The following is a 23,375-nucleotide window of genomic DNA, read 5'->3' as shown; positions in this document are numbered from 1 at the left end:
TGTTCCTTCCCAGTCCTTATCTGTGGAATGAAGAATACCACCTTCTCCTTTTTTAAAGCTTTTTTTGTATCTCTTAGAAGTGGTGCAGGAGCTAAGAAAATCTCTTAAAACATAATAATAAAACATGCTTTATGAACGCCACTGTCTACCAGTGAAGCAAAATGATTTTCTCTCATATCTACCATCCTTTTAATGGAAGAAAAGCATGTATTTGGATGCAGAGTCAATGCAGTTCTCTAAACCATAAATGAAGGTAAAAACTCAGCTATAGGTTGCACATCCTGGAGGAGTAGACTACACATTCAGCAATGTGCTATGGATGAGCTGAAGGTGCCATTAGAAACAGCTTTTAGGATTTCAGATTAAGTGGTCATCTCAATGTAAATGACCTAGCAAGGTCCCTAGCAACTTTCCCACAAAATGAGAAGTTTCTGTGAAAATGTTGTTACATAAGTTTACGTTCTTGATTATATCTATTTATATTTTTAAAATTTTATTTATTTATTTTTTTTGAGACGAAGTCTCACTCTGTCGCCCAGGCTGGAGTACAGTGGCACCATCTCGGCTCACTGCAACTTCTGCCTCCCGGGTTCAAGTGATTCTCGTGCCTCAGCTTTTCAAGTAGCTGGGATTACAGGCATGCGCCACCACACCCGGCTAATTTTTGTATTTTTAGTGGAGATGGGGTTTCACTATGTACAGGCCAGGCTAGTCTCAAACTCCTGAGCTCAAGTGATCTGCCCCCCTTGGCCTCCCAAAATGTTGGGATTTCAGGTGTGAGCCACTGCACCCAACCACATACTTGATTATATTTAAATGGACAGGAAAAAAATGTAAAAGTGCTAGCTTAATAATTTGTATTTTGTGTATGACTTGTTCACATGCCCTTATATATAGTTAACATCTCTTGGAATACTTAAAGCCATCTTACAAGGACATTGGGAAGGTTCTGTCTATATAAGGATCTCTTTTTCACATGATTACTGTTTTTTGTTTTGTTTTGTTTTGAGACAGAGTCTGGCTCTGTTGCCCAGGCTGGAGTGCAGTGGCACAATCTTGGCTTACTGCAACCTCCGCCTCCTGGGTTCAAGCAATTCTCCTGCCTCGGCCTCCCGAGTAGCTGGGATTACAGGTGCCCACTACCAAGTCCAGCTAATTTTTGTATTTTTAGTAGAGATGGGGTTTTGCCATGTTGGCTAGGCTGGTCTCAAACTCCTGACCTCAGGTGATCTGCCCTCCTTGGCCTCCCAAAGTGCTGGGATTACAGGCGTGAGCCACCGCTCCTGCCCGATTTTTTTTTTTTTTTAAGACAGGGTCTCACTCTTGTCACCCAGGCTGGAGTGTGGTGGTGTGATCGCAGCTCACTGCAGCCTTGACCTTCTGGGCTCAGGTGATCCTCCTACCTCAGCTTCCCAAGTAGGTGAGACTACAGGCATACCACCACATCTGACTAATTTTTTGTAGAGATGGGGTTTTGCCATATTGTCCAGGTTGGTCTCAAACTCCTAGACTCAAGTGATCCGCCCACCTCAGCCTCCCAAAGTGCTGGGATTACAGGCGTGAACCACTGCACCCAGTCAATTACTGACCCTTGAAGTGGACTTATGGGAGTAGAAATTCTTTCATTCCACAATTAGAAAAAAGGCTAAAGCATAAACATTTTTTAGGAGACTTAAGATTGCATATGTTGCAAAGGAAATTATGAAATCAATAAATAATTCTGGTGTATTTTTTGTGTACAAACTATATAGCCATGTTCCACAACTCTAGGAAGTACCAAATATGAATGGTCACCCTGGAGTTGGGCCAATATGGCAGCATCTGTTGGGTGCTGTTCTCTGAAGAGGCTCCAGATAGAAACTTTTTTTTTTTTAGACGGAGTCTTGCTGTCTGTCACCCAGGCTGTAGTACAGTGGCACAATCTCGGCTCACTGCGACCTCCACCTCCTGGGTTCAAGCGATTCTCCTACCTCAGCCTCCTGAGTAGCTGGGATTACATGTGTGTGCAACCACGCCCGGCTAATTTTTGTATTTTTTGTAGAGACAGGGATTCACCATGTTGGTCAGGCTGGTCATGAACTCCTGACCTCGTGATCCGCCCACCTTGGCCTCCCAAAGTGCTTGGATTACAGACGTGAGCCCCTGCGCCTAGCCCTAGAAACATCTTTTTCTAAGAGGAAAACAGGCTGTGCACACAGAGGCCTTTAGGGCTTCTGCCCTTGGTTGTCTTCTATGAAAATCCCCATGGGCCTTCCTGATTCCTGCCTTCATGACACTGAACACCTGTGGAAGTCCTGTTCTCTTCCTAGGGACTGAGATTTGGTTTAAGGTTCCCCCCCCCCCCCCATTTCTTAATGACATCTGAACTCAAAGGTTACTTCTGTAGCATTTCCTCACGTATGTGCTGTGAGAGTAGGGTAGTGATTTCTTCAGCTCTCTGAGGTGGATGGGAAGGGCCTTAGCTGGCCGGAATCACCCCTCTGGGCTGATGGCCTTCAACAACCTTTGGCCTCCAGCAGTATGTCATAAAAATACTACTATTTTATGTGTGCGCCATTATCTGAAAAAAGCTAGGTGGCACTAACTTACTGCATGTATTTATCCTTCTGTATAAAGATGTTCAACAATGGCTCTACTTTACTTTAGGGAATACTTCACCTTCCTTGTTAGAGAAAGGAACATATGACTGGCAAAGGAAACTCCAGGATAATTAAAAACCCTTGTATGTATCTTCATTTCACACATTCTTTCTCTAGGACTTCTTTTGGGAATTAGACCTTGAAATAGCTCAGACTTTTAAAGATAGAGCTGAAAGTTCTATTATATCTAGAATGAAAAAGTCCAGTCTAATTGAAGAAACAATCTTTTTGAGGGAATATATAACTTGGGGTTGCAGCTATTATAGAGTAAAGGGTAATTAGACTTACCTTCCTGTCATAGACAACTCTAACATTGGCCAAAACATATGAAGTGGCTGTTTTTAGGCATTGGACAATACATATCACAAGGATGTGATCCTGGAGACAAGGGAAGCATAAAAGTGAGTTTTACATCAACCCTGGCTTTTTGCCTACAGGCACCTTCCAAATTGCAGCACAAGGCAGTGGAGCCCAAACAAAGAGTAGCAGACTCACTTATTGGATAGAGGAAACAAGTTGTAATTCAGGACTGCTGGGGTGGCTCAAATTTTCAGGGCAGGGAACTGCAAAAGAATGAGCTACACAAGGAAAGAGTGTCAGAAATGTATAGATCTAGATGATTTGGCCAAATACTAAGCCAGGCATCAGTAGGGCAAGATTCCACTAGGCCTGGCAGAAAATAAGAACTTGGAGGGGGCGTGAGCTGAGTGGATATCCCAGAGATCACCAGTAATGGGAGATGTTAGAGTTCTAGCTAAGCAGAGTAGAAAAACACGAGGTGCTAAACACTTCTGGCATCCAGTTGAGAACCCAGAAAAGCCAGCCACAGGAGCAGCACTACCCTAGACCCATTGTAACAAAGCCTAAAACCCAAGCCTTGACCAGTCAAGCTGACCTGCAAAGTAACCTGCCTACCATAGCAGAACTCAACACTCTTTCAGGGAAGACAACAAAATCCAGTCTTTGAACAACAGCATGCACAGTTGCTAAACAACTGTTGAGATAATATAATCACAAATGACTAGATCTATGAAGAAGCAGGAAAATGTGAGGTGGCTTGGAGAAGACATAGGGGTGTTTCTGAGTACAGTTTTCAGGCATTGATACCTGCTTCAGTTAATATTGGCATGCCCGAGAGGAAATGTGTTTACTGTTTTTTGTGTGTTATCCACCCAGTTTCTTGTTACTAGTTATATAGTATGTAAAAAGAAAAAAGCAAAAGTTAGTATAGCAAAGCCTGTAAATTGTTGCCTGCTAAGAAGCCAGGATTTTTTGTAAGTAGTTCAACTCTGGGTCATGACTTCGTTGTATTACAAAAGAGTGAGTGACTGCCAGTCAGGCGTGGTGGCTCACATCTGTAATTCCAGCACTTTGGAGGGCTGAGGCGGGCAGATCACTTGAGTTTAGGAATTTGAGACTAGCCTGGGCAACATGGCAAGACCCTGACTCTACAAAAAATTAAAAAATTAGCCATGCTTGGTGGAGTATGCCTGTAGTCTTGGCTACTCAAGAGACTGAGTGGAAGGATTGCTTGAGCCCGAGAGGTCAAGGCTGCAGTGAGCCATGATGTATTTATCCTTCTGTATAAAGATGTTCAACAATGGCTCTACTTTGGAACGCCACTGCACTCCAGCCTGGGCAACAGAGTGAGGCCCTGTCTAAAAAAAAAAAAAAAAAAAAAAAAGTGAATGACTGCCTAAGCCTTAGCTATCCTGTGATGTTGGCATTTGGAATGTACTGTTTTCTTGAGTGAGCTTGTCCCCAGGACTGTCTCCTCAGGCTTCTTTCTTTAATTTTGGTCTGCCAGGCGTTGCTTCTGACACTAAATAGTAGTCAGTGTAGTCCTCGTTTTTTCTTCTTACCTTATAAACCGTGATATGTGGCTGAGCCTCCTTTAGTAACTGATTTATGGGGATGTAGAAAATTCTGAGCAGAAATCCCAGCCATGCAGAATAATTGCATCTCTTGGGGAGGTGTTAACAAGCAGAGGCAGAGATGAGTGCTTCTGGGCTCCGGCTTCCATGGAACTTTCGCTCAATAGCCCCCACCCCTAAGCTCTATGCAGAAGGCATTCATTAGCAAATATTAAATGGCTGTTTCCATGCTGCTGGTGGATGCTGAGGGTGTGAGGCCCCCTGGGGGCATGCTGAGGCTCACTTAACAGCCTCACCCAAATTGTCCAACACTCACTTTCTCCTCAAATGATATCAGGGAAGGTCATGAAGAACAGCCATGCTAGATAACTTCTGGGAAATTGGGACTGGGGAGCCTGGGGGCAGCTGACCATCAGAAGTGACTGAGCAGAATACCTTTCTTTTTCGTTTGCATCAAGTGGTGTACCCATTTTTATGTTTTCAGTTTTTGGTTTGAAATGTCTGTTTCTAAGCTGCATGTTCCCATTTGAACTCAAAGAAGACACAATGCCTCAGAAAATGTGGCCTACCTTTTTGGGGTAATTTTAAAGTTTTTGCCACAATTTTGAATAAATAATAAATTCAGAACAGATCAGCAGGTAAAGCCTGATCATATAGATGAGGCTTACTTTGTGTAGTAATTCTACACCTGCTTCCCCCTTGTTCAGTTTGACCTCACTTCTGATGTTTGAAAGTGGAGAGAAGTGGACCAACAGTCTGGAGGAAGATTGGGTCATTCATCTATTCAGTCGACATTTATTCAGAATTGATATGTTCCAGGCACTATGGCAGGAATTAGATGGAGACAGAGGTGTGAAGATAAGAATCCTCATTTTCAAGGAGCTTATCGTTTTCAGGAACCTTGTGACTCAAAGTATGGTCCACGGAGTAGGAGCATTGGCATCACCTGGGAACCTCTTAGAAGTGTAGAATCTCAGACTTGCCCCAGACCTACTGAATTTGAATTGGCATTTTTACAAGATCCCTAAGTGAGAAGCATGCACATGAAAGCTTGAGAAGCGTTCATCTTAAATCACTGATTCTCAGCCTACACACTGGAAAAACCTAGGGCCATTGTAAAAGCACTGATTTCCTGTGCCAATTCACCACCCCCAAATTGTGATTTAATGGGTATGGAGTCTGGCCCAGGCATCGGCATTTTCTTTTAAATTCCCAGGTGATTCTAAATGTGCAGACAGGTGTGAGAGCCACTCATCTAGTACATGGCTTTGTACTCTTGACAAAACAGCCAAGATGAGATTGTAGCTCATTCTGTTAACCAATGTACAAGCTGGGTGGCAAGTTTGTCTTTTCTACAGATTTGAAGTGCCTAGACTAGAGGTAGGCACACCAGGTCTCACGTGGCCCTCTCTGTGCCCGCAGGTTGTATGTCAGGGAGTTGCTCTCAGCTGTGTGGAGCACTTCGGCCAGGTTACACGGGGCCATGCTGGCAAGATTAAACAGACTGAGGCCTGATACTGAAGTCTGGGCAAGGCCTCCTTCCTCAGACACACCCCGGGGCCTTGGCATCTGTCCCCTTGGCCCCCCTCCAAGTGTGTGAGCTGCTGCCAGGGGGTTTCACCCGAGGCAGCAGGGACTAGGAGTGGCTCCTTGGCACTCGAGGATGGCACTGGGTCACATGACAAATGCACATGAGTGTAATTAAGCAGCTCTCCTGGTCACGTTATCCCTCAGGGATTCGGACCAGGCCATATAATCACAATGATGACAATAACAACAACCAGCTCTTGTGTCACTCTTTATACTTTGCAAAGATTTTCACGTGTCAAAAAACCGAGATCCAGGGAGCTTTCGTCACTAGTGAACAGCTTAAGTGTCACATGGCCCATGCTTGCTCTGTTCCACCTCTCTCTGAGTTCCACTTGAACATGTCAGGCAAAATAAGGAATGGCTCCCTTGTGACAAAGTGAGTTCCCTGTTATAAGCAGTATGCTAGGAGAGAGTAGATAACCTGAGATGTAGCAGAACGTAGAGGCTGGACTACAGAACGCCTAATGCTCCATTCATTCCTTAAAAGGAAAAACATCATTTGCATTTTATAGGGAAAAGTATATGTTACCCTAATATCTCCCTGGTGTTGAGGCATAGAGAAACCATTTTGGCCGTTTTAAGGACTTGAGTTTGAAAAAGTAAAAATGATATGTCAGAAATATGATTTCTTTCCATATTCTTGCTAAGGGTTTAGGTCTACTTTCCCCTGAGTTCATGCTAATAGAGCTTATGTCTAAACAGCAGCTTTCTGGAAGCTTCATCTACATGCTGCTCCTTTTCTCATTTCTACCTCCCACCTCATTCAGAGTTCATCCCCTCACCTGCCTACAATGCTCTTTCTCATTTGTATTAGAGTCTAAAACTCCATGAAGGTGACTGTCGTCTGGAGTTATGCCTGGGGTCCTGGTGTAATTTATTAATAGTGCCCCAGATTTGGAAACAAATTGTAGTACTTGGGCCATATTACCTCTCTCCTCAGTGGTCAGCTACTGCCTCACCATCCTGCCTTCACTCAACTTCTACCGTCTTCTTTGGGGATATCCACTTCCACCCTGATGGCAGTCGGGCCTCACAAGCGGTTGATCACCTGCCCCTCCTTTCTGCCCCTGTCACTCAATGGGTGCTGTCTTGCCTCACGCCTCATATCACTGTTCAGTAGATGTTGGAGGGGTGGGCTTTGTTCCAAGCTCTAATTCCTGTATATTCTCTTCCATGAGCACAGCTTTCCTCTCTCCCTCTTCTCTTCCTTTACGCTCAGCAAGTCTTCCCTTGACCATTCTCATTGCCTCAGTTCCTGTCCTTGTTCTCTGCTTCCAGGCTGCCCAGCTTGTCTTGGTCCCACTTGTTTGTAAATCCAGCCTAGCACTTCTGTCAGTGTTTCTGTGCCATTCTGATTCACTGTGTCTGCCTCTCCCACTAGACTCTGAGCTTGGAAGCCCCACAAGGACATGATGGTTTTCTTTTCTCCCCTGGATTCATCTATCCTGCACATTTTAGAAGTCTAGCCCAGGCATTGGCATTTATTTTTAATTCCCAGGTGATTCTAAATGTGCAGCCAGGTTTGAGAGCCATTTTAGGTTCTCAGTAAATAAATTGAGGCCAGGCGCTGTGGCTCACGCCTGTAATTCAGCACTTTGGGAGGCCGAGGCGGGCAGATCACCTGAGTTCAGGAGTTCAAGACCAGCCTGGCCAACATGATGAAACCTCGTCTCTACTAAAAATACAAAAAAATTAGCCAGGCGTGGTGGCAAGCGCCTGTAATCCCAGCTACTTGGGGAGGCTGACGCAGGAGAATCGCTTGAACCTGGGAGACAGAGGTTGCAGTGAGCCGAGATCATGCCATTGCACTCCAGCCTGGGCAACAGAGCCAGACTCTGTCTCAAACAAACAAACAAATAAATAGAATTTGCTGCTATTTTATACTTCCGAAAGCACAGTCCTCATACAAGTCTCTTCATTTCTGCCATCAAAAGACTAGTTCTTTTGTCTGGTTTGTTGAAGAGGACTTATTTTCACTTCTCATTTTGCTGTCAAAATTATTCCTGTTTCCCTTAAATTAGCTTGTATTGCTGGGGGGAAAAAATGCCTTGCTTCTCTGTAAATCTCTATCCCACTCCAGGCATCCTGACCCTGTGCCCACTTTCTGTCCTATAGCAGACTCTTTTTTTTGGCTATTTTTTCTTTTTTTTTTTTTTTCTACTTCTGCTAGTAGCACTAAATCACACTGGCAGTTTTCTCTTTTGACTGTGCTTATCTCATCCATGGGCCTTGTGTTTATTCTTGTACCAATCAGAACAATTAGACATATTGTGTTCTCCCTTCATGCTTCCCTTCTCTTCTTTGAATTATGCAATGAGTAGCACTGTTAGTGTTTTCCTTAGGAAGCAGAGTATAGATGGGCCATCCAAGCCAGTCATCACCAAGGGGAAATATGAGACATACAATGTCATTATATACCATTTTCTCCTGTAGGAGTGTATGGGTTCTAAAGTTATTCTGGGCCGGGCTCGGTGTCTCACGCCTATAATCCCAGCACTTTGGGAGGCCAAGGTGGGCGAATCACCTGAGGCCAGGAATTCGAGACCAGCCTGGCCAACATGGTGAAACCCTGTCTCTACTAGAAATATAAAAATTAGCCGGGTGTGGCGGTACATGCCTGTAATCCCAGCTACCTGGGAGGCTGAGGCAGGAGAATTGCTTGAACCAGGGAGGCAGAGGTTGCAGTGAGCCGAGATCATGCCACTGCGCTCCAGCCTGGGCGACAGAGTGAGACTACGTCTCAAAAAAAAAAACAAAAAAAACACAACAACAAAACAAAGTTATTCTGGATAGGCTTTTGCTTATTAACATTTTCTGTATTGTTTTTCTCACATGTGAAGCAAAAAAGGTTCTTGGGTTATTATTTGCATAAGACTAAGATGAAGCATGGATTTACACTGTTTAGAAAGTAGCTCACACCTGTAATCCCAGCACTTTGGGAGGCCGAGGCAGATGGATCCCTTGAGCCCAGGAGTTCAAGACCAGCCTGGGCAACATGGTGAAACCCCATCTCTACTAAAAATATGAAAAATTAGCCAGGCATGGTGGCATGTGCCTGTAGTCCAAGCTACTCAGGAGGCTGATGTGGGAGGATCTCTTGAACCCAAGAAGTCAAGGCTGCAGTGAGCCGAGATCATGCCACTGCACTCCAGCTTAGACAATGGGAGTGTGACTCTGTCTCCCGACAAAAAAAGATAGTTTTTTTTGAATGCCTTTTGTGGGCATAGTTCTGTATCAGATGACCTGAAATGAATGTGGAAGGAAGACCAGTCCTCAGCTAAGCAAACCATTCACACATGAAAAGATTTCAGATTATTGCAAAAACTGTTAATTGTTCTCTCCTCTTTTGGTACTAGAGCACTTATTTGATACCTGTTACCCAAAGGAGCTTGCATAATATTGTATGTCTGTCTTTCCCATACATCTCTAAGCTCCCTGGGGTTAGAGATCATGTTCTCTGTGTCTGCATGTTTAAGGTTTGGTCCTTACAGAGCTTAAATATATTTTGCATTTAATAGATGTTTGTTGAATTGAATATCATTAATTGCAAATTAACACTGTACTGAGCATTAGAGAAAAGATAAGGCATTCATCATAGTCAGTTTCTTAAAGGTGAGTTTCAAGTTGAGTTTTGAAGAAACCTAATTCCAAGAATTAGGGTCAAAGAAATTCTACTCCCAGCTTCCTTCATAGTTTTTCTGGTATCATTGATGATGTTTGTAACATCCTAGGGTCAGAAGAACCTCAGGAGCCACCAAATCCTGCCGCCATTCCTGTTCATAAATCCCTTCTTTGAAGACTGGTGCTAGTATTCAGGGGGTGATGTGACATGGGCAGGACCAGACTATCTACTTGGACTTCTCACTGTCATTTTTCCAGAAAGATAAGCATCCTTTCATGTTGAAAGACTTTTGGACCCTTGTTTTGTTCTGGGTAAATCTGAACTTGATACTTCAAGGGTCTTTGTTTTTTTGTTGTTGGTTGGGGCTAGAATTTATAGTCTGTGACTGAGGACTGATTTCCAAAATCTGCACTCTCTTCCCTAAGGAAGACCCTAAGGGGTCAGCTTATCTTTGTAACAGATACCACTGGGGCAGTGGAAGGTGGTGATGAGTTATTTCCTACCTGAGGTGGGCCTTATGCTAACTTATAGAGAATTCCCATGAGTTTAGGCAGATAGAGGCCATCCTGTTCTACAGTAATTCAAGTATTGGACTGCAGGAGATCGCAGAACTCTCAGGGCTAGAAAGAGTCTGCATTGATTCTACAAATACTTATTATATGAGGCATTGTGTACATGGCTGGGGGTATAATGGTGAAAAGTCAGATGTGCTCCTCACCTTGCTGGAATGTATGATCTAACAAGGTACAAATGAGCCATACAAGCCATGGCTCTCCCAGGGCCCTACACAAGGCCTTGGGCCAGCTGCACATCTGGTACTTGAGCCCTTTTCTAATCCCACTGGTGTCGTGGAGACCATGGGTTCTCCATGGGCCCTGAACATGATCTCCTCTCTTTCTCTATCACCTTCTTGCTTTCCCTTATGTGTTACCAGCAGGTTTTTTTTGTTGTTGTTGTTGTTTGGAAAGCCTTTTCTCATTTTGGGCTTCAGCTGGAAGTTGTTGATCACAAGACTTGGGAGTCTGCTATAGGACAAAAAGCAGGCACAGGGTCAGGATGCCTGAAGTGGGATGGAGATTTACTGATTACAGGGATTTTATTCAAGGAATTTTATATTTGACAGTGGTGTGTATATTATATATATACTGGGCAGGAAGCGATGCCCAAGTGAGGAGGTTTACAGTAGGCTGGATGAGTCCTGGATCAGATGGTAGAAGTGGAATTGTACTCGGAGGACAAATGTGAGACATATGATAAAACTCCAGCAAATGGGACTTCCAACCAGTTGAAAATGGGAAAAACTAGAAGTGGTTTTGTGGCATGAGGTTGTGTGCCCAGGAGAACCACGAGGCCATTACGCTCATGAAAAAGGCCAGGCTCTTGCCATTTTTGCTCGTTGTCCTTTCTCTAGCACCTGGCTCAGTGTCCAGCACAAAGTAGATGCTTGATAAATGTTTGATGAATGAATGAACAAAATAGAAATTATCCAAAGGGAAGCAAGTTCACTCTGGAAGAATGAAGAGCCTTATTCATTCATTTAGGATGCCAACATTGCGTCCTGTAAAGTGGAGGAAGGGATTTTCACGATGGCAACTGTGCGCCACCAACATCCAAAGGAGAAGGTGAAGGAGAGCAGTGCATTAATGAGCTTGTGTAAAGTATAATTTTTCTTCTGGTTGGCTGACTGTCGCAAAACCTTTTTTCAATATTGACAAGCTTTGTGACAGGCTAATCACATTTGTGCATGTGATATTTTCTAAGCCATATTTGCAGTTAATGAAATACTTTTATTTCAGTAAAATTAAAATGAAGAAAACACATATTCTCCCATCCTTAAAGAAAAAAGAAAGGCTGGGCGCAGTGGCCCATTCCTGTAATCTCAGCACTTTGGGAGGCCGAGGTGGGCGGATCACCTGAGGTCAGGAGTTTGAGACCAGTCTGGCCAACATGGTGAAACCCCGTCTCTACCAAAAAATACAAAAATTAGCCAGGCGTTGTGGCACGTGCCTGTAATCCCAGCTGCTGGGAGGCTGAGATGGAGGAATCACTTCAACCCGGGAGGCGGAGGTTGCAGTGAGCCGAGATTGCACCACTGCACTCCAGCCTGGGCGACAGAGTGAGACCCTGTCCAAAAGAAAAAAAAAAAAAAAAAAAAAAGACAGAAAGAAAAAAGAAGACCTTATTGATTCAGGGCATCTAAAAGCAGCACTGGGTTTTGAGTTCCAGCCGGGAATGTTAAGCGGACTTAAGCTTTTGTTTTCCCCTCTGACATTGTGGTTTGTGCTGACTTGGTAACCATTGCTTCATTAACACAGACCTCCAGGAAAGGGCCTCCATTCTCTTGGAAAGGGGGGTTAGACCCCTCTGGAGGCTGCTTGCCCCCATCTCTCACTCTCTGTTCTCCTGTTTTCTAGGACTGCATCGATGTAGGCTGGTGGGAAGGAGAGCTGAACGGCAGACGAGGCGTATTTCCCGATAACTTCGTGAAGTTACTTCCACCGGACTTTGAAAAGGAAGGGAATGTAAGTCTCCTTCACTTTGATTTCAACGGAGTTGTGGCTCCCATGTTGGGACTTGGGATGGGGGAAGTTTGGTGTAATGTTGAAGAGCACTGGCATTTGAACATTCAACAGACCCAGATTCTGAGCCCTCGACTGCCATATACTCTGTAACAAGTTTCATCATAGGATGCATCTGTTAGCTGGCAACAGTGATCTCTACTCTGGGGTTGTTGCATACATAAACAAGATAGTGTGTGTAAAGCACTCGGTGCAGCACTGGCACATTTCAGCACCCAAATAAACTGTGAGAACCTTGGGTGCTCTTTTTGGTAAGTGGACTGCCAGCATCCCACATAGCATGGTCCTTGGGGGTGGGAAAGTGGCCAGTGTTGTGGAAGTGGTTGAAAAGCACATTGTAAGGCTGAGGATGCAGGGCGAGACCTGTTAATCTTTCTACACTATATATGTACATGTGTGAGTACACCCACACATATCCCACACATATCCGTATATTAGTATATACACATCTCTCATCCACGGTTTCTCTTTTGTTGTGGGAGCCCATTTGACCATGCCACTGTTTAAATCAGCCACTCCGTCTGTGTTTGCCTCACTCCAGGTGTATTCTTTCCCTGCTGACGATGTAGTAAGAAATATTGGGAAGTTAGAAGCACTTTCCAGTATAAGGGGGCAGTAATCCCATATTTAGGGTTCTTTGCCCAGGCTTTTGCATGGCCTCTGCCCACCTTTCCCAGCCTCAGCCCACTTCATGTCCATGGGGACTCTGTTACTGTTACTGGATCTGTGCCATGCCAGATCTTGCTGTGGCACGATTCCAGTAGGGCTGAGGTGTGGGAAGGATAGCTACAGTGCTGGTGGCTTCGTTGCCAAGGATACTAAAGTAGCATTTAATGGAATTTGTGCTGCTTTGATGAATGGATGTAATTGTTTAAGAAGCTAGATGGTGTTGGCACCTGCCAAGATTATGGCCCATAGACCATTAGGTTGGTTTAAAGGCTGAGTTAGCCACACTTTGTAAGCTTTTTGATTGCTTGCTTTCTTGTGTTGTTTAGGTGAAGGATGTTCTGTTCCACACCTGTTATTCTCTCTTGGAGTCTGAGTTTGGGTTCTAGAGAATCTGGATTCTGGTTCTTAATGTTTCCTAGATTCTTGATACTTAAAGTGAGATCCATAGACCAGCAACAGCAGCGTCACCTGAGAGCTTGTTAGAAATGCTCAGACCCCACCCCAGACCTGGTGCATCAGAATCTGCATTTTAACAGCGTTCTCTGGTGATTTGCTTGCATATTACAGTATGGGAAGCACTAGTGTAGAAGCAGGTATCTAAGTGATGACAACCCACCTTCTGGTTTCCTCCCCCATCCCCCATATTTTAGGAGGGAAACAAATTCACACAACAGAGAAGAGCTCATCATTCAATAAGGAAATTTTCCACCAAGCAAAATCACTTGAAATGTTTTTACTGATGACTGTAGCAATAGTGGATTGTCATTTGACAAAATCAGTCACTGAGAAGAACAGATACTAAACACTTAGTAGTGACTGCATAGGAAATGTTTTGAAATAGTAGGACGCAGGAATAAGGATGGCAAATATTACAAAGAGTACAGTGGTTGTGACCCTAGGCTGTGTGGCATCAGATAGATCTGGGTTTGAATCCTGGCTCTGTCACTTACTTGTTCTGTAGCCAAACCCGAGTCACTGAATGTCTCTAAGCCTCTGCATTCTCATCCATAAAATCATGAGAGTAATTGTACCTACCTTGTTGAAGTGTTGAGAGAAGATTTACTGGGATGATGCACATAAATTCTTAAACATGGTGCCTAGTAGTTGGTAAATGCCTCACACAGATTAACTATTCCAGTCTTTATAATTACTATTTACCACAAAGGTAGGAAAGCTCTAGCTAAAACTGTGAAGTAATGATAGAAGGCTGACTCTGGTTCTTTTTGCTCCAGCTGATCAAATCAACACAGTTATCTTGATATCTTGGCGAGCTTCCCTGGGAATCCAAATGCATCTAAAAACTTTGATAAATAGCCATTAAAAATAAATCTAGCAACTTAGAAAATGTATTGGTAGAGACACGTGAGCACAGAATGGCATAATCTTTATGTTATTTGTCATGTTTTTTTTTCTGGATCTGCTGTCTGACAAATGTTTTATTTTCATTCACTCATTCAGTATTTATTGAGTCCTTTCTCTGGGCTGGCCACTGTGCTGGTTGATTGAAAGTGAAGCATGCACATGGGTACTGTCCTTGTGAGCTTAGAATTAGGCAGTTAGGTCTGGCGTTTAGGGCCATGGAGACCTGCCAGACTCTTCTGAAAGGACACTTGATATAGGCCTCTCCAAGTGAGTGGAGGCAAGGGGGCTGTTCAGTCTGCCCGTACCCTGCTTCTCCCCTATCTTTGTGAGGCTGGTAAAAGCTAGGCACATCCTGAAGCATTTGGGCGCCACGACCTTCATGGTGACTCCTCTCCCTTCGACCAAGGAATCTTAGCAAGCATACCATCTTACTAGACATTTGCCACCTTATTGGTTCTGATTGAGGCAGTATGTTTTTTTAATTGACAGATAAAATTGTTTGTATTTAATGTTTACAACATGATGCTTTGAAGTATATATACATTGTGGAATGACTGAATCTAGCTAATTACCATATGTATTACCTCACATCGTTATTTGTGTGGTGATGGGCAGTAGGGTTTTGAAGGCTAGGGTAAAATCTAGATCATTCTTTTAACAAATGGGTAAAGCATGCCTTCTAATTCCCAGTCGTGTTTTGGGGGGGCAGTAAATTCACTCAGGTGAGAGCTACTCCATACTGTACTTTTCTAGAAGCTCTGTGTTACATAAGCTATTAAGGGAAGCACTTCCACCAGGAGAGTGAAGTTGTCAGTGGTGAGTGGACTGGGCATGGCATGCTCTTTGGGACATGCACGCTCTCTGGGGCCCCATGGGCATCTCTCTAATCCCCCACAAGCAGCCGCCATCTCTTTGATAGGTCTTTTAACCTTGTCCTTATGAAGCAGAAAACCCAATTGAAGGGAAACAATAGTCATACCCATCAGACAAAGTAATACCTATAGCTGAAAAGTGATTGTATAACCTAACATTTAACTTCTAGGAAATTCAAAGTATAACATTCCTTTCCATCTCCTCTGGTCTATAAAAACCAGCCAACCATCTTCACATTGGTTGTTATACCAGCCTTTATTGCTGCACCCAGAGTATTGGTGAGTTGGTGACAATGTGACTGGAGATAGGGCTGTCATTTGCTGCGTTGAGGGTGTAAAGATGATGAGAATCATTAACATGAAGGCACTATGTGAGTGACAGAGTCTGAAACATTCTGCCACTGGTTTCAGCAGATGTCATCTTGTCTTGCCAGTGACTGGGGTTACAATCATTCACCCAGAAAAGAGGACGATCTGCGATGATTAGGTTAGACAGAAGCAAATGGCATTTATTCAACAGCAGGCCTCTTGACTCCGTAGGCATCAGCAGAGCATTCTGATAAGGCTGACATATTTTCTGCTGGGGTGTGAATTCAGGTAGTTACTACAAGGCCTTTTGGAATTCCTGGCCATCTTTCTTTCAGAGAGTGTTTAGTGGATTCTCCCTCACCAGGGTGACAAATGCTTTGGGGTTTTTCCTCAAGATATTCCAGAAGAGCATCCCTTATCTCTTGGTGCATATTTTAGAGCAATTATGTAAGCTATTTATAAGAGAACCTAGATTCAATGGCTGTCTGTTTATTTTTGGCCTTGACAGTAAAATTGAATACCAGAACGGAAAGATTAAATATTCTGAGAGCTCTAATGAAGCAATGTGTGTGCTGTGTCATTGTTACAGAAGGCTAACGGGGAACTTAGACTCTCAAAAACAGCAGAAACAACTGCTCACTCTCATTAACAAAAGAACAAAATTAGGATAGGTATTTTGAAAGATAGTGTTATTTAAGAAAGTGGCCAGTGTGGTGGTTCATGCCTGTAATCCCAGCACTTTAGGAGGCCAAGGTGGGAGGATTGCTTGAGCCTAGGGGTTTGAGACCAACCTGGGCAACATAGCAAGACCCAATCTCTACAAAAATAAGAAAAATTAGCTGGACATGGTGGTACATGCCTGGAGTCCCAGCTATTCAGGAGGCTGAGTTTGGGGGATCACTTGGGCCCAGGATATTGAGGCTGCAGTGAGCTGTGATCATGCCAGTGCACTCCAGCCTGGGCAACAGAGCGAGACCCTGTCTCAAAAAAAAAGTAAATCTCAGGCTCCAGTTCTTTTAAGAGAAACTGTTCAAATCACCAGAAGATATTACTGATCTACCATGCATTTATTTGGAGGGCTCTTCAGTGTTAGTGCAAGTCAAGAATGATGGCATTGCTAAGATTCCCATAGGCGTTTCCCTAATGAATGCTCCTCAGTGGGAGCTCAGCCTCAGGGACTCAGAAACCTGCCCTCGAAGATGTCCCTGTGAGTATGATGCAGGCTCGCCTTTGCTGAGTCACAGAGACTTAATCAGGTAGCAGGCAGCCAGCTTACTCATCGCAACAAGAACTCAGATGTCAGCCAGTCTGGAACGCAGAGGTCTGCCTGCCCCAGACATTTTGTCCCCTATGGGTCTGATTCCTTAGAAGCCGGGTTCCACCAGAAGCCACGTTTATCCGGTGCTTGCCGGGAGGGCAAGGAATCAAAACAAGAGGAGTTTGTTGTTCTTACCAAGGGTCTGGCAGGTATCACTTGAGGCCCCTTCATGCACCAAAGGGAAAGATCTGCCAAGGGAACCATGTGTTGAAGTCAACTAAGCCTTGATGATACTTCCAAGAGCACTGCACCACTGCCTTCGGCCTCCATTTGTCTTTGTTTTCATGACTGACTGGACCCTTCCTGTTCACATCAATCTCCAGACACATTGTGATGCAATCAGTTAGATTTCCCACTTTCTCCATTATAATCATGTGCCAACCCAGCCTCTTATGATTTTTTTTAGCACAAGTTTTGCAGGTTCCAAACTTTTGCAAGAAAGGAAGTCTCTTGCTTGATTCCCACAATGGCTGAATTTTGCTGGTTTAACTCTACCTTCCCTATACCAAATTCTTAGGAGGCCCCTCACCTTACTTAGCCTCCATCTTCTGACAACTCAGTCCATAAAATCTGTTCTTAGTCAACATTTTCTTTATTATTCATCATGCCCTTTAGCCTTTAGCCCTGGCCCTGATTTTTATTTAGAATCATCTTAAAAGACATCTTGTTTGAAAACGTGGCATCTATAACAAGAACTGTTGTTTTTCTAGTTTCTGAAGATGCCGGATAATTTCCCTATTTTTTAGCCTTCCAAAAGAAAGAAATACGTGCTTCTAATAAGCAGTCTTATGAAAAAAATTTACCTAAACATTATCTGTCTTGAACATTTAGTTTCATGGGTGGTTTCACATGCAAAGAAATGGGGTTTGTCAAGGAGTTAATGTCATCCGAGTATGGCCTATTGACTCAGCCCCAGTGGACTTTCTCAAAGCCACCCAGATGGTATTCCCTCTCCCTTCTCCAGCTGTACTTACAGCCTGTAGTCTTTGAAGGCAGAGCCCATGTCCCAAGCTTCTCCTTCATGGGGCCTTACAGCATGCATGGTACATGGTTGCTGGTGAAGAACCCGTGGTCCTTTAGTTGGTTGGTGCCAGAGTGTACCTTCTCTTCCTCCTGCCTCTCCTCTCCTGCTTGCTGCTTTCTCTTGTACAAAAGAGGAGAAAGAGTGGAAGGGAGGGGCAGGGGGAAGCTGGCCTCCTGTCAGATTGTCCTTCCCAGACCAAGGGAGGCCCAGATCCTTCCATCTGATCATGGGGTCTGGGCATGGAATCAAGGCATCACTTTCAGGGTGGGGTAGATGGAATGAAGGGTGAGCCAAGGGGTGAACTGTGAGAGCATCTTAGGGAGAAACCAAATGCCAAGGCCTGGCTAACCACCCAATAGGCCATCAGTCTGAATGGGAGTTGATGGATGTAGGCCACTAGGCCAGAGGCTGCGGGAGGAAACTAGAGAAAGACTCTTCCAAGAGCAAGTTCCCTAGGTCCCTGGGGATCTCCAGTGCTGGTGACAGGGCAGGCAGTTGCTGGGGACTCTATAGGGTACAGAGGTGCAGTTTAAGACACTGTCATCACCTAGAGCATAGCTTTAGCTGCACATTTCAAAGGTGTGGCTGGTCCTCCAGGGGCAGGGGAGAAGAGGGCAGAGTGGAGATCCCCATGTGTTTCTAGAGCTGCAAAGGGGTGCCCTAATCAGGAGCTGTCCATTTGTGTCCCCTTTCCAGCCTCACCCACAGACACCGCCAGAGAACTTAGTGGGATGTGTGGAGGAGGTCTCCCAAAGTCCAGAATTGCTGAAAATCAAGCTGAGACTTACTTCCAGAACCTCACCATATTCCTCTAACGAAGCCCCTCTAAAGGTTACCCAGCCATCAGGGTACACTTCTGTTTGTGTTTGTTTGTTTTTAACAAATCACATCTCTGGGGCCAGAGCTCTGAAGGCAAACCAGCTCAAGAGGCAAAGTAGCAAACCAGATTCCTGCCAGGGGAACAGTTGAGCCAGCCAATGAGCCTTTTGCTTGGGAAGGGCCAGTCTTGCCAAACAAAGGGCAGAGTCAGTTCTGAAATCCTTCACAGGAAACAAAGCTTGTCTTCCTGCCATTCTCGTTCCAGAACGTTTATATCTATTTCCTTCCTGGTAATGTAAAGGTAAAAATCAAATCTAGCTAATATATCCTGTGAAGGATGGTGTCTGCATGTCTTGGTCCAAGCCAACAACCCCACACACAAGCAGACACGGACAGGTGTGCACTTAGGCCTGTGCTCCCTCCATATATGAAGACTATGGAAGGCATTCAGCTCTCCCAGAAATCAGAAAATGTGGGTTCATTGATTTTGTTACCATTATATTCATGTTGGTTCTTGTGAAATGAATTCCCGTAGTCTGGACATTGAGAAACGTAGAGTTCTGGGCCCTCTGGCTACCAACTAGCTGTTGAAACAGCCGTTCTGGGCCTCAGTGATCTCAGCTGCAGGGGGGACTCCTGTGATGACTTGCAGCTCTTAATATCCACTGTTTTTTTTTAGCACTTACCTGCAAATTGAGCACGCTGAAGCCACCTGAGGTTGGAGCTGGAGCATTTTACCTTCACTAGGGAGGGAGGGATAAAGAGAATAAATAGAACAAGTGCCTCTAGAAACTCAGGACTTAAATACTTGCCTGAGTTTAAAGGATGTTTTTGTGTGTGCACCAAAGGAGCTGGTTAATATCTTATTACTGTTAAACTCCACACAGGAAACCTTGACCTACTACTTAGCCCGGAGGACCCCAGCCCCATATTCTTTATCCAGTCACAATTGGATGTTTGGAGGGAAATCAACTAAATGATCTCTTCATGTCTTTTTATTTGAGAATAGTGAACTCCTGTGATGAATTTTCTACTGTCACATTTTGCTGGAGAATCATCTGTTTTGCCTTCTCAGTTCACACTGCCTTGTCTTCCTGTTGCATTTAAAAAGAAATTTTTAATTTGTTTCTTTTTTTTTTTTTTTATTGAGACAGGGTTTCCCTCTGTTGCCCAGGCTAGAGTGCAGTGGTACGATCTCAGCTCACTGCAGCCTCTGCCTCCCAGGCTCAAGCAACCCTCCTGCCTCAGCCTCCCGAGTAGATGGGACCACAGGCATGCGCCACCATGCCCGACTAACTTTTTGTATTTTTTGTAGAGATGGGTTTTCACTGTGTTGCCCAGGCTGCTCTCAAACTCCTGAGTGCAGGCAATCTCCCTGCCTCGGTCTCCCAAAGTGCTGGGCCTGTTGCATTTTTTTTTTTTTTTTTTTGAGACGGAGTCTCGCCCTGTCGCCCAGGCTGGAGTGCAGTGGCGCAATCTCAGCTCACTGCAAGCTCTGCCTCCCGGGTTCACGCCATTCTCCTGCCTCAGCCTCCCGAGTAGCTGGGACTACAGGTGTCTGCCACTGCGCCCGGCTAATTTTTTGTATTTTTAGCAGAGACGGGGTTTCACCGTGGTTTCGATCTCCTGACCTCGTGATCTGCCCGCCTCTGCCTCCCAAAGTGCTGGGATTACAGGTGTGAGCCACCGCGCCCAGCGCCTGTTGCATTTTTAAAAAAACATTGTAGGCCCATGTGCAATACTTTATGAATCATTTGGGGGAGGGGGACAGTCTAGAGCTGCATAGAACCCTGGCCCTGATTTTTATTTAGAATTACCTTAAAGACATCCTGTTTGAAAATGTGGCATCTTTTCTCCTTTGAAAAAGCATGAAGGCTAAGTTTGATGGAACCAGAGAAAGTGAAGTCAGTAAACGATTAAAAAAGAGGAAAACTTGTAAACCCCCTCTGCTAGTAAGCAAAGCAGGCACCTGGCCAGCATTGATCAAGAGTGGTAGATGCAAGACAGACAGCTCACAAACTGTTCCTTCCTTTCAAAACTGTGCCCCAAACTGCCTCTGCAACTGCCGGGTTTCCGAACAAAACTTCACACTTCTGTCTCTGTCCTTTGCCACATTCACACACATGCTTGCTGTGACCATACTTTTCATACACTGTCTGTTAGTGCAACATTTTCCTCTCTCCCTCCCCTGGTGCCCCTCTGCTCTGCTCTGTCACATTTCATGTGTCTGCTGCGTGCCAAATGTGACACAACAGTAAAGGGATTTTTTTTTTCTTTGACCAGTAATCTTGGAAAATATGACGACTTGTAATTGTCGTTTTTAAATTTGGGGCCCTGTGGTTTGAGGCAAGGTCGCTGGAGTAATGGCCTCAGCGAAAGGAGGCTCATGTGAAATTGGTTATAGAAAAATTCAGACCAGCAAGGAGTGAGGAAGATGTCCAGGGGTAGGCGTCCTTGGGACTTGGCTGGGAAGAGTAAGGCCACAGGGTGTTGGCAGTTTTGTAAATAAGGAATGACAGGCATACTTCATTCTTCTGTGCATTCCTTTATTGTGTTTCAGATATTGTGTTTTTTACAAATTCAATGGTTGTGGTAACCCTATGTGGAGCAAACCTACTGGCGCCAATTTCCCAACAGCATGTGCTCACTTCATGTCTCTGTGTTACATTTTGGTAATTCTGACAACATTTCAAACTTTTTTATTATTATTATACCTGTTATGGGTAATCTGTGATCAGTGATCTTCGACATTACTATTGTAATTGTTTTGAGGCACCATAGACTGTGCCCATATAAGATGGCAAACTTAATTGATCAATGTTGTGTGTGTTCTGACTACTCCATTGACCTACGATTCCCCATCTCTCCCTCTCCTTGGGCTTCACTGTTTCCTGGTACATAACAATGTTGAAATGAGGCAAACTAACAGCCCTATGATAGCCTGTAAGTGTTCAAGTGAAAGGAAAAGCCACACATCTCTCACTTTAAATCAAAAGCTAGAAATGATCAAGCTTAGTGAAGAAGGCATGTTGAAAGCTGAGACAGGCCAAAAGCTAGGCCTCTTGTACTAAACAGTTAGACAAGCTGTGAATGCAAAGGAAAAATTCGTGAAGGAAATTAAAAGTGCTACTCCAGTAAACACATGAATGATAAGAAAGTAAAACAGCCTTATTGCCAGCCATGGTGGCTCACGCTGTTATCTCAGCACTTTGGGAGGCCAAGATGGGAGGATCACTTGAGCCCAGGAGCTCGAGACCAGCCTGGGCAACATAGTGAGACTCCATCTCAATAAATAAATAAATAAATAAAAACAGACTTACTGATGATATGGAGAAAGTTTGAGTGGTCTGAATAGAAGATCAAACCAGCCACAACACTTCTTTAAGCCAAGGTCTAATTCATAGCAAGGCCCTAACTCTATTCAAGTCTATGAAGGCTGAGAGAAGTGAAGAAGCTGCACAAGAAAAGTTGGAAGCCAGCAGAGGTTGGTTGTTGAGGTTTAAGGAAAGACACCATCTCTATAACATAAAAGTACAAGGTGAAGCAGCAAGTGCTGATGGAGAAGCTGCAGCAAGTTATCCAGAAGATCTAGCTTTGATGAAGGTGGCTACACTAAACAACAGATTTTCCATTGATGAAACAGCCTTCGATTGAAAGAAGATATAATCTAGGACTTTCATAGCTAGAGAAGTTGATATCTAGCCTCAAAGCTTCAAAGGGCAGGCTGACTCTCTTAGTAGGGGCTAATGCATCTGGTGACTTTCAGTTGAAGCTGGTGCTCATTTACCATTCTGAAAATCCTGGGGCACTTAAGAATTATGCTGCCAGACACGACAGCTCATGCCTATAATCCCAGCACTTTGGGAGGCCAAGGCAGGAGGATCACTTGAGCCTAGGAGTTTGAGACCAGCCTGGGCAACATAGCAAGACTCCATCTCTACAAATAATAAAACTAGCCAGTTGTGGTGGTGTGCACCTGTGGCCTCAGCTATTTGGGAAGCTGAAGTGAGAGGATCTCTTGAGCCTGGGAGGTCAAGGCTGCAGTGAGCCATGATCACACCACTGCACTCCAGCCTGGGTGACAGAGTGAGACCCTGTCCCAAAAACAAAAACAACAAAAAAAGAATTATGCTAAATCTACTCTGCCTCTGTTCTATAGATGGAAAAACAAAGCCTAGATGATAGCACATCTGTTTACAGCATGGTTTACTAAATATTTTAAGCCCACTGTTGAAACCTACTGCTTAGAAAAAAAGATTCCTTTCAAAATATTACTGCTTATTGATAATGCACCTGGTCACCCAAGAGCTCTGATGGAGATGTATGAGAAGATGAATGCCGTTTTCATGCCTGCTACTACAACATCCATTCTGCAGCCCATGGATCAGAGTCGTTTCAACTTTCAAGTCTTGTTATTTACGAAATACATTTTATAGCAAGAACAAAAAACCAAACACCGCATATTGTCACTCATAGGTGGGAAGTGAACAATGAGAACACATGGACACAGGAAGGGGAACATCACACTCTGGGGACTGTTGTGGGGTAAGGGGAGGGGGGAGGGATAGCATTGGGAGATATACCTAAGGTATAATAATAATAATAAAAAAGAAATACATTTTATAAGGCTATAGCTGCCGTAGATAGTGAGTCCTCTGATGGATCTGGGGAAAGTCAATTGAAATAATTCTGGAAAGG

General features: G+C 44.3%; 1 protein-coding gene across 7 annotated transcripts in view; it reads left to right on the top strand.

Moving 5' to 3' along the window:
- The window catches only part of SH3KBP1 (SH3 domain containing kinase binding protein 1), a 356,010-nt gene that overhangs the window by 266,925 nt on the left and 65,710 nt on the right, over nucleotides 1-23,375 (top strand). For all 7 annotated transcript variants that reach the window (XM_002831442.5, XM_054544393.2, XM_054544392.2 and 4 more), the window contains one exon: nucleotides 12,140-12,247. In XM_002831442.5, the coding sequence (XP_002831488.2) occupies nucleotides 12,140-12,247 (108 nt within the window). The remainder of the gene's footprint in view (nucleotides 1-12,139; nucleotides 12,248-23,375) is intronic.

The sequence above is a fragment of the Pongo abelii genome, chromosome X (assembly GCF_028885655.2).
Source record: "Pongo abelii isolate AG06213 chromosome X, NHGRI_mPonAbe1-v2.0_pri, whole genome shotgun sequence".
Taxonomy (NCBI): domain Eukaryota; kingdom Metazoa; phylum Chordata; class Mammalia; order Primates; family Hominidae; genus Pongo; species Pongo abelii.
The sequence above is the reverse complement of the archived record's forward strand: the minus strand, read 5'-3'. Positions and strand labels throughout refer to the sequence as shown.